Genomic DNA, 17,288 nt, shown 5'->3' with positions numbered 1-17,288 from the left:
GCGGGTGCCGCGGGAGGCTGCTCGGTGCCGCCGCCGCCCGGGAGGGAGGTTATGTAAGGGGGAAGGGAGGCGGCGGGAGGAGGAGGAGGAGCAGGACGCCTCGCCGGGCAGCCGCAGCCAGCCGGGAGCTGGGAGCCGGGAGAGGGGCGGCCGCATGTGCGAAGTGGGAACCCGGCCGCCGCTGGCAGCCGAGCGCGGGGAGCCGCCCGGGGGGGCCGCCGCCTCCGAGAGGTGCCGAGACATGGGGTGAGTCCGCCGAGCCCCCGGCCCCGCCGCAGGTGCCCCGCGGTCGCGCTCGAAGCCGCCGTTTTGTAGCGCAATTCATCGTTTACCCGCGGCGGGAGCTCCCGCCCGAGCCGTGCCGGCGGAGCGAACCGGAGCGAACCTCTCGGGGCGCGGGTCCGGCGGCGCGGACACACCGGGACGGGCGGGCGGAGCTGGGGGTGCGCGGCGGGGAGCGGGCGGGGGTCCGGCGGACAGCGCTGAGCCCCGGGCAGCGCCGTGCTGTGTGCCCGTGCCCCGCTCCGGCTGCGGGAGACGCGGCCGAAACTTGCCCGAACTGTGTCAGTGTGTTCGGGGATCTGTGCAGGTATCCTCTTTCCTTTTAATTGTACTCTCTGCTCGCATACGGTGATCTCTCGCGGAATTCATCTTGAGTTTCCCCAGAAACGTTTGTGCCTGTTTCCTATCCTCTAACTTTAACGCGAGGACAAAAGCCGAGTGCTGGCGTTTGAGCAGTGTGCGAGCTGAACGTCGGAGCGGAGGCGAACGTGGTTCTTTGGGCTTCAGCCTAAAGGTTAGAGAACCTCGCGACCAGAATGTCTTGGGGGGCTCCAAGCCCACGCGCTCAGTTTGCTTTAGTTTAATCCCATTATGCTCTATTACACCTTCTTCTCACCTTCCCTTTCCCCTCCTCCCCCCCCTTCCCCCAGGGGCCGGGAGATGCTCCCCTGGCTCTGGGCATCCTCATGCTGCGTCCAACCCTGCAAACTCTCCCTCCGGATTGGTGTATTGCTGTCAGAGTGTTATAATTTGAGACAGTGTGGATAAATAATGAATTAAAATGCCACGCATGTGCCTGAATTTGATACCTGGCAGCGCTGAATAAAAATCCAGAGGCAGAGGGGAGAAATAAGATCCAAGTGAGTGTCTCCTGATGTTTCACTGCAGGATGGCAAGGGGCTCATCTGCTTCTTCAGCACACGAAGTTCCACTTGAATTAAATAAAGCACCCTTGGGGTCTTAGAAGGCAGTGTCACGATGTGGCTGGGGCAGTGCAGTGCTGCTGAATTCAGGCTGGGCAGCAACACCCAGCCGAGGGAAGCCTGCCTGAGCCCCTGCACCTGGGTGGTAAGGTGGTGTTCTAAGGGCAGGTGTTTGCTGTTGTCATTTCTGACTGCACTGTGTGCTGCTGGGTGAGCTCTGCTATGAATTGCAGCCAGGGCACGGAGGCAGTGGTCCCAGCCCTGCTTGGTGCTGTGCTGCCCTGAGAAGGGCTCTGCAGTGCCCTGGGTGCAGGTTGGGGTGCTCTCACCAGTCCGGTTCAGTACCTGATTCAACGTGTCTGGCTTCTATTGGCTCCTGTTGGTCTGAGAGGGAGCTCACGCTCCTGACACCATTCATTCCCAGGGCTGCACACACCAGTATGCTGTGTGCTGAGTGCAAGGCAAGGTGCTTTTTGCATGCAGGTGTTGGAGATGTTGCACGTCATTGCCTTGCCATTCACCCTTCTGGCACAGCAGGCTTCCAGTCCTAGTGGGAAGGCTCAGCACACCTGGCCAGGAGCCGCCCCTGCTCCTTCCCAGCTCCGTCTCTGTGCTGCAGCCTTTCCTCCTGTGAAATGGGCACCTCTGAGCTCGTCTGGCCATGTGCTGCACTGTGTGGGGCAGTGCAGTGCTCGGCTGTATTAGAAAGAGCAGATTTTGTCCCCATGATTCCAGCAGGGTTTGCTTCCTGCGCTCGTTTTTGTGTCACGTGTGGGACAGGTTCCCTCAGGAATTGTGGCAGTAAGTTGACTCCTAGCACTTAAAATATTTTATTTTCTATTTCTGTTTTCTTCCTTTGGGGGTGACTATTGCTAATGATTCATTTAAGTGCTTCCTATGGATTTGGCAGTGACGGATGGTGCTGTGAAACCCGATAGAGCCACTCGAGCTCAGCAAAGCTATTTAAATTGTTCATTAGCTGTGAGTTGAGATATTTAAACAGTTGTTTTAGTTCAGCTTAGTAGGCAGCAAGGTAGTGTCAAGTTTTACGAAAGTCATTCACATGCACAAAACCAATGAAGCCTGGAAGCCATTGAAACAAAAGGTGTGAGCACAACCGATCTGCTGCAGTGCCTGTTGTGTCTTTGGGTTAAGCTGTTGTTTGAGGTCTTACTATGCACATGTTTACTTTGTGGGAGAAAACCTTCTTGTAAATCATCACTTTCTTCTACCGACTTATCTGACAACCATCAGCTCAGTGGCACAAGGGACTAAACGTGAAAATAACGCAGTGTACCAAATTTCCAGTTGTAGAGGCTCTGCAGATCTCTTGATTTGTTTGTTGGTGTTGCGAGCCAAGTGTGACCAAAGCCCAGAAGATGGGAGGCTCTCTGTGGCTCCGGTGTCCCTGGGCTGTGCCTGCTGGTCTGACAGCCGTCATCTGATTTTGTTGACCTCCATCTGAGCTGTGTAAGTTAACTTTCCAGTTAGGAAGCTGCTTCTCTTATGCTCACAAGGTGATTTAAGGAGGTACTGGCTAGCTGCATCCTTTGTGCTTATGCTCTTTACTGTTTTCATTTCCTTAGTATCTCTGCATTTCCATGTATGTCAGTTACAAAATACTTCTTGTTATGAGGCATGTGACAAGTTTGGATTAGATGTGGAAATCACTTTGCTGCTGCTGAAGCTTGTATTTATATTATCTGTTGGATTAAAATTCAACTAATTTAAATACCCTCTGGCAATAAATTCAACTTTCAGATCTGTTTTTATAAAATCATATCAAGTGAAAATCAGACCTCTGAGTGTTAGAAATGACTGCAGAAAGCTGCCTACCAATGTGAGAGTGACATGAGCGTGGATGTATGTGTGTGCTTTGTAGGTTAATGATGAATTAGATGAAGATGTTTCTGCTGGCTGGTGTGAGGTGCTGCTCTGTGCTGCTGCCATGGGCACCCGGTGGGTGTCCCTGCCATCTCTGCAGGGAGATGGAGAAGGTGAGGTCCCAGGCCTGGGCCGGGCGCTGGATGGAGCAATCTCATTGCACCAAGCCTCTATCATGAGCACATCTCTGCCCCTCCTGCAGTGTTCATCATGAGAAGGGGCACTTGGGGGCTGACGTTTCTGAGAGCAGTGCTTTTATTATGCAGTGACATTTAAGAGCGCCGGGGAAGTGTGCCTTGTGCTTTCCCTTCTGCAGGTAGCAGTGTCCATCAGATGGAAGGCTGCAACGGCTTGGGAGGTAAAAGACTAAAGAGAGGAGAAGGAAAAAAAAGGTGAAGGATAAAAAAAGAGGCGATGAAATTAGTGTTATGGGAGAGTATTAATTTTGGATGCTGTCCAAGCTGGCCTTTCCCGCAGTATTTCAGATACCATGGTGATAAGCTGCTGAAGAAGCTCTGTAGTGCATCCTGGTGCAGGGGACGTTCCCCGTGGCCTTCATCCACGCTGGGATCAGCAGAGCCTCGTACCATCTCCTGAACTGCTGCTACAGGGCCAGTGTGCTTCAGCTGGGGCTGGGACAGGGGAGATGAACTGCTCAGCTTCCAACTGGTGGTCGTGCTGGAGCTCTGAGGCTCGAGGCTGAGATCTGACAGACAGCTCTTCCTGTGATTCCTGAGGCATCTGGCTGGGGGATGCTCGGTTCTTCACCGCCTTGGTTCCTTATGTAGCTATTCCTATTTCTGCAAAGTGGGGAGAAGTGGCTGCTGTTCTGCTTTGCAGTATCTCTGCACGCAGATAGAGGAGGTGACTGCGCACAGTCCCGTGGAAAAGTCAGGCCCAGAGAGCTTCAAGTTCTGCAGCAGTATCTTGAGTTCACTGAAATGGATGGGAGAACTCAATTGACCTCAACAGAATGTATAAAACCTGTTCTTTGTAGCTCCTTTCACATGTCTAATACAACTTTAATTAGGGTAGAGAGGCAGGGAGCTCAGAGAGGTGGGGGCAGAGACATTTGGCTGCCATAAGGACGTGTTTGTGCTCAGGACTGGTGTGTCCTGGGGTGAGCCACCAAACCTGTGATGTTGGGGCATTCCCTCACATCCCTTCTGACACAGAGATGTGAGAGGCTGGTAACGCTGCAGATGAATGTGTCCAGCTGAATTAGTGCCAAAATTTCCCAGCGTGAGTAAACTTGCAGGAAAATAAGAGATTGTGAGAAATTATGGAACAGACTAAGACTAAGAGGAGTGGGAAGATGTGGCGGAAGAGTGACTGACATGTGAGACAGACTGGGGGTTCAGGAGCAAAACTGAGACTAGAGTCTGCTAGAGAGAATGTCAGCAAATACACCAGCACAAATCCACAACTAGCAGGAGTGCCCCAGCGCACTCAAAGCCCGACTTACACATGCAGACAGTGCTGAAGACAGCGAGCAAAAAGAAAACTTTAATGCTGAGAAAGTGATCACAGCCAAGTTTCTTTCAGCTGCTAGCCTAATTAATCACTTAATTTGATTGCCACTTGAGGAAAAGCTCATAAATAAAATATCCGCCCTGAAGTTGGGATGTCCCTCTTCTATCTGAAAACAGGAGGGTGAGTAGGTCTCCTGGTAACAAAAGCATCGTTTGAAATGTTAAAAAGAGTTATTTGATGTTCAGTTCCTTTAATTAAAAGTAGTTTTAGCTGGTTTGGGATCTGAGGAAGTGTCTGAAACTCTGTGAGTGGGTTTCCAGTATGGCTGGAAGGGGCAGAGAGGAGCAGTCAACTTGCTGGGAACCCAAAGCATGGGCACCAGCCTGCTTTCGCAGCTTGATTTTCTGCATTGCTCTTTATTCACTCATTTGTCTGCATTAATGCAGTGCCTACAATAAATAGCCTCACCCATGAAAATATATTTAAGGAAGCATAAGTGTTTTGAGTCAGCCATTGGTTTTCCTGTTGACTTTTTGATAGGGTGGTTGCTGAGTGGGAGGCCTGCAGGGTGTCCCACGGTCAGCTCCGTGCCCCCTTTCACCTTGAACGCCATCCATCACCTCTGTGCACCTTGCACTCTGCAAGTACAGCATGTGGCTTATTTATGCTGTGCTCTGCTGGTGGCTCTTTAGGATGTAAATGTGCTTAGGGGAACATATTTCTGCAAAGTTTCTCCCAATAATTCACCTCTGCACTGTAAATAGCTGACAATCCCGTTATTAAATCTCAGAATGTGGCAAGGCAAGGGCACTGCCTTCAAACAAAGGCAGGAAGCATTTAAGCTTGAGCTATAAAGGAGCACTTTTAATGGCAAGAGCAATTAGGCAGGGAATAGACCATTAACATCAAGGAAGGTTACTGCTGCACCGCAACCACACATCACTCCACGGTGGGTTGGGGACAGTGAGGAGGGCTTGTGTAATAGCTGCTCCTGCAAAATGTACGAGATGAGATGGGATGTTGCAGTTGATCTTTGATTATATTTTTGATGACACATCCTAGCTGCTCTCTGCCTGCTCGCAGGAAAGAAATCTGCCCGGTGCTGCTGGCTAGGCTGCTCGGAGCTCCTGCGTGGCACAAGGGGTTGGCTGCTCACTCCCTGTTGATGCAGCGACCATTAGAGGCGATGGGGCCCTCTTGCATTGCTTGGAAATACTTCATAATGATAATTTGGCCGCTGGGGTCTGGATTCAAATGAAGAAAATATTTTAAATAATTGATGCCCTAGGCGTTTTCAGATTTGTTTAAAAAAAGAAAAAAAAAATCAGTGTTGCTGGATGACATCACTAAGCGGGACAGCCTGCTTAATGACTCATATGGGAGCAGTAGGCTCTGCTGTGTAGGTGTTGTAGGATTTGTGGGCTTCGTGTTGAAGGCTGGCAAGGCTGGGAGCGTTAGCTGCAAAACAACTGTGGCTTTATTGTGGGGAAGAGGGAGCAGATTTGACACAGGGGAAGGAGGGCCTGGCAGTGGAGGTGTGAGCAGAAGTGGCTGCTGGTTGTTGTGCAGAGCTAGTACCCTTCTGTGGCAGCTCATCCTCTTTCCCCCACACGCCAACCTCATCCTATTTATCTGGCACAGTTTATCAGAATGCGAGATTTTAGGGATTTCTGAAGTGACAAACTGTCTCACTTCCGTCTGGAATTCTCACTGCAGCCTACAGGATTTAGAAACTCAGAATCTTTTGTAGGAGCTGCACTCCTCTGGCTACATCTTGGGGCACCGGAGTGAGACCCCTGGAGCAGCGAGGTACTGCTCCCCATTGGCGTTTGCTTTATGACAGTAAGAGGAGCCCAGCCACTGCATTCTTACCAGCCCAGTTTAGTACACTGATGCTGCAAGGCAGCAGAGGCCTCCATGGAATACATTCAATAGCCAGCTTGTACAGTATATATTTTCTTCCTAGAGCTACTTCTAGTTGTGCTGAAGATCCTTCCTTGTGGACTGGGAAGTGGTGTTTGCCTCTGCTTAATCTTTTGCAGTAGATCCTCAATAGAGAGAGAACACTGTGTTTTGAGGAAAAAAATATGAAACTTCTACCCTGAAAAACTGGGAAAGGAAACATGAATGTTTTCACATGGCATTCTGAGCACCTTATTTTCAGTATTTATTACTGCTTGTTCCTGCCTTGGAGGAAGGACGGCAGTGGAGCCAGAGCTGGGAGCAGTCAGCAAAGGCTCTCCCTTCTGCAGATGTAGTGCTTTACTGTCTCTCCTTCATATTAATTGCATTGCAGGGACTGACTCAGGTTTTGTGCTTTGGCGAGCTGTCCTACGATCTGCAACAGCAACACTCTCTTGTTGCCTTTGTTTCATTCCCTGATTTTATTGGGCTTTTATATTCAGGCTTCCTACTACGAATCTGTTGCACACATCTAAAATGTCTCCCTGCAGTAGTTTAAGTGAGAGCATGTGATCTGGTTTGTGATATTGAAAACTGTCAATGAGAGCATCTCAGTAAAGGGGAGAGGTGTTCTGCTCAGAGCACATCTCACTGACCAGAGCCTGGGGCCACACAGGGGCTGCTGCACTGCTTGCAGGACGTGTGAAGTGTAACAGCCACTTAGTGGCTGTGTCAGTGGTGCCTGTGATGGGACACAAGCCCATTTCTGGGAGGCAGCTCAGACACCACTGCAAAGCTGCCTCCAGCATAGGAACCTCATATTGATGACACCTCCAGGATTTACATCTTTCTACCCAGGTGTTCCCCTGCCTCTGTCTTGGCATTGCTCCATGTCTAACCAGGCTGTACCTACACACCTCCTGGAGAGGTGAGCCTCCACCTCTTCCATCTCTATGTACTCCAAGATGCTGACAGCCAGAAAGCCAAAATGCTGCCACACCTGCCAGGATGCTTATGTGTAGGTGGGGCAGCCCCTGGTGCTCACAGGGAAAGCAGTGACTGCCCCTGGGTGTATGGGAGGAGATGGTGCATCTTTGGACACTGTATGTATGTGTATAATTCAGTGACTGTCACAGTAATCTCCACTCCTCCAGCTAGAAGAGGGAGGAATTTGTTATTTCATGAGACAATGAAGAAGATTTAGCTGCCTTAAATTCACACAGGTGAATGAGAGCTCTCTTCATGATGATCTTGTGTGTGATAGCTATCTGTCTCTTGTATGTACTCCACTACAGGAGAGATCCTGTTTTCTGTTGCTTGTTTACAGTAGTAATCTTGTAAGCTTTTATTTCAGGGATCTTGTAAAAAAAATTGCATAGAAAGACTCTGATTTGGTTTATGTCTTTTTCAAGACAAACAGAAACTGGCTTGACTGAGAACAGACTTGACACTTTGCTACACCCAGATTCAAGGCAATTCAGTTAAAATCTTCCACCTCTTACCTTGTCACAGGGAAGCACTGCAGCTATGGAGCTGGAGTCTCGCTGCTGCTTTGGGAAAATTGCCTGGGAGTGGATGGATGGATGGATGGATGGGGAGGCCGACCTTGTGCATGGCTCCGTAGGTCCATATGGACCTGTGCTTCCCCCGTGCGCTTCTTTCACCTTCTTCTGTGCTTCACAGCGGGAGAATGGGCTTTGTGCATAATGTTAAACTGCTTTCTCTTTGGAGAGATCCGAAGGACAAGCAGTGTCTTTAAAGTTTTCTCACAGCCCCCTTGGTGCTATGATTCTCAAAGTTGCTCCCAAGACAGATAGTTCTGAGCATCTGCTTTCTAAGCCCTTCAGATTTGCATATTGTGAAAGATGCATCAGCTCTGGAAGACTTAATTTGTGGTATCCAGCCCAGTGCTCCCACCAGTATCACCTGGCTTGGCCTACAGAGAGCAGGTTGGGTTTGCAGAGTGGTGCTGCCTTCAGCTGGTGGTGTCTGGGGCAAGGGCCTTTCCTGTGGTCACAATCATCTCTTTTCCCTCTGCAGAGTTGGTCTGCTGTGAATTTTGTGCTCTCAAAACACTGTGTACCCGTTGCTTAGATCTATTTACAAGAACGTCTCTCCATTGACTTAAAAATTAGTGTTCCAAATTCTGTGCAGGAGGAATTGCCAAAGTCCTTATATTTTAAGCTTTAAATTAGAGTTGTAGAGTTTGGAGCTGAATCAGAATATCTAATTCCCTGAGCTTTCCTTCCTGCTTTATGAATTGGCATCATCCTCATTGAGGCGGTGCAACAAGCTCTGGGAGACCTCCCGCGTGAAATGTGCAAGTGTAACATTGCACTGATTTATTTATTTATTATTATTTGCAATAACTGTTACGTTCACACAAGGGATACAGGGCTGTACTGAAAAGAGCTTATGCTTGTCAGCTGTGTTATTAGATGTCCTGTGAATTACTGACCAGAAGAGAGGCCAGGCATGGCGGGGCAGTTTAAGCAGTTGAGTGTTGACTCTTATTCCTTACAACAGTGACTGGTTTCTCTGAGATTAGCAGGACTGTCCACACCCAGCACCTTGTATCTCAGCTTCTTGTCCTGCCTTTTGTCTTCTCCTTGCCCCTGTGTTTTGCTGGAGGCTACATGGTAATACAGCAGGTCAGTCTGCTTGTCCATGGAGAAGTGAGCCATTGAAATGCCTTTTTTTGTTGTTGTTGTTTTTAGCTTGTTTTTGCTGCCATTTAAGGGTAGTAAATCTTAAAAGAAAATGATGTTCAGAGAGATCCGTAATAGAGGCCTGTTGAGTCAAACTGATTTAACTCCTAGGGTGCTAAAGTGTAAACTTGCAAAAAGTGTAGTAAGAATTTCTCACCATTGGGTACCTTATATACAGCAGCTGGGTGCAGCAGTTGATTCATCCTGCATGTTAACAGTTGGCACTTATTTTAGACCACAAGGTCTAAAGTTCAGTTCCCAGCTCTTGACTTGCTCTAATTTACTTATGGGAGGCAGGGAAAACTGGTGCCTCTTTTGCTGGAACAATAAGTGTATGCATCTGCCTCCACTAGCAAGGCGTCTCCTACCATGAGAGTGTACTTGAAACAAATTGCTGTGTAACACAAGACGTGATTTTTAATCCAATCGTAAATCCAATGTTTGGAGTTGTATTCTGTAAATGAAGCAAAAAGTCATTGAGTTGTGTCATATGGCTTATTATTCTAGCATGAAAAGACTAGCTAGAACATATTGAGCTGATTTTGCTCTTATTTGTTTGGTGTAAATGAGCAGTAACCTAGGGCAGGGAGGATCAGCTCTCCTGGATGTGCTCTCTGGTGATTTTGAAAAGTGATTTCACTGCCCCCGTAAGTCTCATAAAAGGTCTGAAGTTCTACAGCAGAATTGTTAATAAGGGATGTGGCCACAAGCAGGCTGTGTCACCAGGGATGTGTGCTGGCCTGACATATCACCCATCAGGTGCTTGTTCTGCATTTGGTAAATGGACGAGCTCCAGGCATTGCGCTGAAATAGCACCGCCCAACTTAGTGGAGTTGGGATGAGCGGGATGAACCCCTGCTTGTGATGCTTGCGTGTTGGGGTTTAAAGCACAGCTCCAGCAGAGAGGGATTTGGAAGAAAAAGAATTAGAAGCATATATGTACCTTAGTGCTGCCAGCTCACAGGGCAGCCAGAATATCAAACGGCAAAGAGCAGCAACTAAACAAGGGCAATTGGAACGGCTACAGCGATCCGAGCTCTCCTCTGGCTATGACAGCAGCACAGTGCCCAGCTGGGGACTCATCTGCTTCCATCGATAACTGTGTGATGTCCGCCAGCATCGAGCCTGAGCCCAGTGGGAATGCTGGGAGAGAGCCCGGCCCCTCCGAGCTGTTTTTATCCCAGTCCACGGGCAAAAAAATATTTTCAATTATCTCATTGCTTTAAACGTTTTTGGTAAGCGTTAATATACTTTTGGTGCAGTGGAAATAATTGACATATGGCTGTAAGATTTGCCATCTGTCCAGAGAGGCTGAAATGCAATTAGTCTGTATAGTCCATTTATCAATCCATAAGTGGCAGTATTCACAGTCCTGGCAACTTCAGTTGCTAACAGAATCAGCCCACCTGTCTGGCTGTGTTCAGTCAATATATAAATGAGAAAGGGGAAAAGTATCATTCAGCTGCGTCCTTCAGCCTCGTTAGAAATGTTATTTTAAAAAAAAAAGGAAGTCTGCATTGTTTTGAAGGAGGAATGTTATGCTTTAATTTTGGGGAGGTACTTTATTTCTGGAGCTTCAGTGGTGGCTTTTCAGAACTTGGGTGAATTCTGCAATGCACACCCAAAAAACTCTGGAGCTTCTCATTTGGTTTTACATATTACCCAGTCGCATCTTGGATAGGAAGTTCGCAGCGAGAAAGTGTGCTATGTTCTGTATATCCTGTGTATTTCCAGCCAGCCCACGCTAATTTCTCAGACTGCTGATACAAGAATGCCATTTTTCACATTATTTGCATTGTAACTCCTAGTTATGTAACCCACATCACATGAAAAATGCTGATGCTCCAAGCGAAATCCTCACAGAACCCACACCTCGTGTAACCCTCGCATGCAGGGCAGCAGCGTGCTGCAGTTGGGAATGTCAAGGCCTTTTGGAGCAGAGGGATTTCAAACAGGTGGCAGTCGGCTTCAGGAGTTGCTGAGGAATCTTATCCCTGTATTGCCTGCCAGTTACATGCAGCTTGCTTTACTACAGGGTTCAAAGGCTGTAGAGGTTTAGCTTTGTGGGGCTTTTTTTTTTTTTTTTTTTTGCTGATGTGCTGTTCCCTTTTCTTTGTGGGAGGAGGAGTGGTGTTTTTTTTGTGTTTACAATGTATGCACTGTATTTCCCACATATAACCTGCAGGTTGTTGCTCAGATTGAGTCGTTCCTCCTCTCCGAGGCTCAGGAGATTTCCAGAGAATCCTCGCTTTTGTGCTGGGCTTTTTAATACCAATGAGTAACTGCATTCCTGAGATCTGTACTGTAAAACTGATGGCAGCAGATGGTGTTATATTGGTAGAGATTAAAATTATCAGTGAATAACATTAGCCTCTAAGTGTCTGAAAATTCTTGTATTTTTAACTTGAAGCAGATAAAACATGCCATTAAGGGCTCTCGTTGGTCACTCCAAAAGTAATGCCTCCTATTTATTTCCGTGGAAACTGCAACAGACAGAAAGAGCACAATAACACTGATAGCACAAATTCTCAGTTACAAAACACTGTTTTTCAGCTTAGTCACCACCATTAGCTTCATCAGTGATGAACCAGAGCCTGCATGCCGTGCTCGTAACAGTCTGCACCAGCGGAGGTGACCCACTGTCACTGTCGTCACTGCTGAAATGCACCACCCACCACCTCCCTGCACTCATATCCGCTCTTTGGTCTCAATAAGCATTCAACAGGCATCAGTGGGTGCAGTAATTTTGGCATGGAGGAATTCAGTGGCACCCCTTTGCTCCATCCGTGCTTCCATGTCAGACTGCCCCTCTGATGCTGTCTGTCCCACTGCAACAGTGTGGAGTGGGATGTTGGTGGGAAGGTTCTGCTTCTGCTGCCAGCCCACCAATATCTGCTTCCGAGGTTGTGGGCAAGCATCATAAAATACTTGGCATTGCTTTCAGAGCAGCCTTTGTAACTACAGTATCTCTAAGAAGTGTTCCCCATTCCTTAGAGGTGCCGCTGTGTGCCAGCAGCAGACAAAATATTACAGCTGTTGAAGCTATTTGATTAAAAATCCTAGGGAATGGCAATCTGCTCCATATGCTCCAAACTCACAGAGCACGGAACAGAGCTCACTGTGGCAGTGGCTGTTTGCATCCAGGCCTTTTGGGAAGGCCTTTTGGGACTGTGAGCGTGGCAGACATGCTTGTGCTCAGAGCTGTCCTTTCCCCTTATAAAATGCAGTCTGTGTGTTCCTGTCTGCACTTGGTGGTTTCTGTCCTCTGGATGGCTTAATCGAGGAGGAGGCTGGAACCAAGGATCTGCTAAAACACGACACTGCTGTCAGCACAAGCAGGCTGAAACGTGTACTGAAAACCTGGTGTGAGCACAGCTTTGCATCTCGCTAATCCTTTATGAATTGCTTATTCTTTAATTGCTTTTAATTTTTGCATGCCTCAGCTTCATTAAAAGCATGCATCCTTGTGTTGCGCCATCCATCAGCACTCTGTGTCCTCGAACAGAGAACCCAGGCCTGGGCGGTGCTGAGCCCCGTGGTGCTGTGCCAGGAGCTCCGTGTACCTGCACAGGGTACAGCTGACCCCACGCCTGGCTGCGGGCAGGCTGAGCCCGATTGCTTTCTCCTGGCATTACGCTTGGTGGAGTTCCTGATTCGCTCCTTCAGGCAGTCGATCAGGAGGAGTTATCCAGCTTGTTCTTTAAACTGAACTGATAAGCTCCCCCCCCCCCCCCCCCCCCCAGTTTAAGTGGAAGAAAAGCCTCAAGGGAGAGCATTTGAATAGAGCATGGAAAAGGATATTGATAATTGTGTGTGTGGATTAGTGCAGAAAAGTGCTCTGCTCCAGGGATCTGCTTAGCGCCGTGGTACGTAAGATGATGGAGATTTTAATCATATTGTTGTGCAATAGTGAGGCTTTGATTATGCTACTGATTAAAATAAACTTCTTGGGTTTGTTTGCGTGCAGATGACCTCATCTGCCATTTAAATGGTTATGACAAGTAAAAGGAAAATGTCCTGTGCATTAATCCTGATCGTGAAGATGCTGCCCTGCTGGTGGCAGTGGGTCAGCGTGCTCAGATGCACTTGTGGTCTTTTGCTCCAATATTGCATTTGTAGATACAGTGTATTTTGATCATATATCCTCTGACATTTAATCTCTTTCATTTTTAAGTGAACACCAAATAGCGCACGCAACCTGAAAATATCCCCAGCCTTCTGCAACACAGAAGATGTTGCAAAGGATTTATAATAATAACAGAATGGAGGAATTTTCCTGCTGGTTTGCAAACACAATGTCAGTTCCCTTCTTGCTCCAAGCACTAGTGTCGATGTTTCTTCTCCTTGATCTCGCTGCATTAATGTGAGAGGGGCACCAACCCATGTAGACATGAGGAGGATGGGACTATATGTGGCAGGACTGGGGTGCGTGGAGTCTCATTTTCAGGTGCTACTCAAGGAAGCTGGTGCAGGGCATCTCCCCAGCCAGGCTGCGTAGTGCTGGCTTTGTTCTCCCCCAGCCTGAACCATATGGGATGTGCTGTGCTGTGTGTACACAGGTCTGTGAGCTGGGGCACCGTGAGCAGTGAGGTGTCTCTGGCTTGGGTGGGAGAAATTGGCAGCTGGCAGTCCCTCTGCCTTCCCACAGACATGGGGCTGCCTGCTCCAGGATTTATCCTTCCAGTTTCAGATCCCAGTCTGTCATTGAAATATCACAAGGTGAGCGCTGCGCTGTGGAGGCGGCTGTCCTGGAAACACTGATACTGCTGGGGTTGAGGTGAGCCCTATGGATATAACTTCATCCTACCTAGAGGAACTTGTAGGCCTTTGTGGATTGATTTATGTGCTGATGCTGCCTCTTTCCTCAGTGAGGGGAGGAGAGTTTGTTTCTATCCTGGCAAAGGGGATAAACAGAATACTGTTATTTCCTTTTTTTTTTTCCTGCTTTTATTGGTTTTGAATTTATCCTCATGTACGCTGGAGGCTGTGTAAACCTTTTCAGATTTATGGATCCTCTTTCAATGTGTTCTCAGGAAGAATCTCTGAAATAACAAGAGTAACAAGACCAGTTTCACACTCATGCCTGTACTTGTATTTTTGTGTATTTTTTAAATTTTTATTTCTTTTTTAGAATGATCTTACCTGTAGTGGAGTAGTTCAGGGTCCTTTCAGCTCCTGTCTCTTGTGTGTGTTTATTCACACAGTGTCATGTAAGGAAAATAACTGCTTGGAGATAACCCATAAGTAAAGTATGAGCTTTTTTGCTGTCCACCTTAAGCCTTTTCATTAATATATTGTCTTCATAAAGGCATGATGGTATTGTGAGCTCTCCCAGCAGCTGCAGTGATTTTTGCACTGAGAGCTTTTGTCCTGAAGACTTATTCTTTTGGACTTACTCAGCTGCAAATCAAAAATGAGATTAATTAACATCTGTGCTTTTGACAGACAATTCCTCTTTATCTAGCTGGTCTTTTTTGTTGTTTTTTTTTTGTCTAAGTAACTGGAACTGTTATGTTTCCTACAAATGTAAGAAAGCGCTTTTGCTGATTACATTGTCTGTTCAAATAATAATGACTGTAAAAGAAGGGAGCTGAAAAGAGGCCTTTCTTTTTCATGAATGTAATACATTTCTGCAGGTGAGCTGATATAAAAACTAGTATGAAGTGAGCTCTTGCAAATTATGCCAGTGGCCATTTGAACAAGTTGCGTGACCTCCCCCTCAGTTATCACTGCTGCAGCAGGGAAGTAACAGCAGAGCAAAGCCTGCTGTTGGGTGCAGCTGTGTCCTGTTCATCTTGCCTGTCGCTCTGGGCCAGGACTGCCATCCACTGCACGTAACAGATAGCCTCTCCTCCCTTTTGCTGCCTGTCCTGTTTGCTCAGGGTTGCTTATCCATCCTTCCAAGTAATTTTTGCTGTGACAGTAGCTGTGTGAGAAGGCCTGATCCCATTTCAGGACCAGCAGGAGCTGACCAGGCATGGGAAGGTCTCCTGCTGAGGAGGAGTTACAGGCAGATGTGGTTTGTGCGGGAGTTAAAACCTCTGTCTGCCTTAGGTCTGCCTAGATTGCTGATTTTTTTACAGTAGTTGCTTCTGTTGAACAGTGAATATTCATCTGTTGAGTTGGGCTTTTCCGCACATTTGATCAAATATTTCCCAGAGTGGGAGATGGCTATCAAACTGCCCTGTGATGTTAGCAGTAGTGAAGCTGCAGATGGAAAATGAGGCAAATTAATTTTATTTCCAGGTTTGCTATTGGCTCCTTTATCCTGGGGTGCCATCTCATTCTTTATGGCTGCTTCCTCAGATGTAAAATGGAGCCATTACCACCTACCTGCTCCGTGATACCAATTTTGCAGTCTTGCAAGTCAGAGCAGGCTCTCTGCTCCTGATGGCTATGTGTGCTGGCAGCCAGCGCCCGGACTTCCATGTTGCATCTGATGAAATTTGACTGACCTGAATTAATTAGCACGTGTCAATTTGGGAGGGTAGAGAGCTGCCTGCTTTTGTAACGTGGGTTTGCTGCCATCACATCTGCAGAACATCCCTACTTAGCTTTTGCCTCTGCTCTGCTCTGTGCTGTGCTACCTGATGGTGACAACGCATGCTTGAAAATCCTGACTGCTTTTGCATGGGCAGCTCTGGTTAGTTTTGGACAGCTGAGTCTTGCAGAGATGTGAAAATAGGCCCACCTTCTCAGCGAGGAATCTTTTCCTAATACTTTACCTGACCCCCCTCCTCTGTGGCCGCTCAATGCCATTCCGTTGTGAGGAAGCTGTAGGCCCCAGTGGGGAGCTCTAGGTCACCACGAGGCCCGTTCTCTGGGCTGAACAAACCAGGTGCCCTCAGCAAATCTTCATGCACTTTGCCCTCTAGACTCTTCTTCATCCTTGTTGCCCGTTTTTGAGAAGCTGGATCAGCAGGAGTTCAAGGTGGCTTTGGGAGCTGGTGCTGTCCTGGTCCTACAGGGCCTGGATGGGGACTGTGGGGGACAGAACTCCTTGATTTAGCAACACTGATTATTTTTGCACTGTCATTAATAAACACACATGGCACTCCAAATTACACACTGTGTAAATATATACATATATAAGGGATAAGTTATTTTTATTACTGCCATAAAAGCAACAGTAGAGATGCTTGATCCAAATTACCATTGGCACAATGTTTATTGTGCTGCATTTAGCAAGTATGTGTTTTTGTATTGTGCTGCAGGGATGCAGAGTGCATCACAACGTAGGATCTTATGTCCATACCTGCTCCTGTTCCTTCTCGAAGGACCCTCATCTAATGCTTGTTAGAGCAAATCACTGCAGATCTGCCGGAGCTGTCAGGCAGTATAGATCTCAGTGTGTGCAGAAGGTGGCCTGTAGCAGGAAGCATCATGATCCGAAAACTGTGGTGCTGCACAGACTGGAGGCATGTGCTCCTGCACCAGATGTGTTTTAAAGACACACGCTCATATAATTTGCATGATTGTGTATCAGCTGTAAAGGTGCACTGCACCTTGTGCTGTTGTGGATGCAGCTACTTAGCTTTAGAGCCTTAGTTCTTTTGGTTTTATAATTCTTATGGAAAGGTTAGTGCCATGTTTCTTAAATAATGGGAAACGTTTGCTTTTTACATGAAATTTATCTCAACTGATACAGAGATGGATGTTAAAAGTCAACTAAAATAGATAAAACCATGGTTGAAAATTGTAATAGTATTTATAAAACATGCTGGCCACCTTTAATAATACAATTTATCAAAGTGCATTCTCTATTTTCCTCTACATTATTAAAGAAAGAATCATTGGCTATAATATAGGGCACTGTTTGCTAAATTTCAGGCTGTTTCACTCTAAACAGTGGATGTTAATGTCAAGTTGATTTTTTTAATTTTTTTTTCTTAAAGAGAAATGTATTTAATCAATCATGAGCCATTTTGTTTAAAATTCATGAGAATTTTAAACATTCATACATTCTCTTTGTTTCTTGATTTACATCTCTCATCTCAGCTGCCTGGCAAAGCCACTGCTCCTCGCCTGCATGTTCCCATTGCCACCAGGTTACAGGGGCTTGTGCTCTGAATGAATGTCAAGTTAATATTGTGGACTTTAGATATCTCCACATTTA

General features: G+C 47.2%; 1 protein-coding gene across 1 annotated transcript in view; it reads left to right on the top strand.

Annotated features, from left to right (window-relative positions):
- HOMER2 (homer scaffold protein 2) overlaps positions 1-17,288 on the top strand; it is a 48,986-nt gene continuing 31,698 nt past the window's right edge. The window contains exon 1 of the mRNA XM_065733947.1: positions 1-246. Within this exon, the coding sequence (XP_065590019.1) occupies positions 155-246 (92 nt within the window). The 5' untranslated portion in view covers positions 1-154. The remainder of the gene's footprint in view (positions 247-17,288) is intronic.

Source organism: Cyrtonyx montezumae, unplaced genomic scaffold, assembly GCF_038088225.1.
Source record: "Cyrtonyx montezumae isolate F1298 unplaced genomic scaffold, pur_monq_1.0 scaffold_17, whole genome shotgun sequence".
NCBI classification, from domain to species: domain Eukaryota; kingdom Metazoa; phylum Chordata; class Aves; order Galliformes; family Odontophoridae; genus Cyrtonyx; species Cyrtonyx montezumae.
Note: the sequence above shows the minus strand (reverse complement) of the source record. Positions and strands in the feature narration are given on the sequence as shown.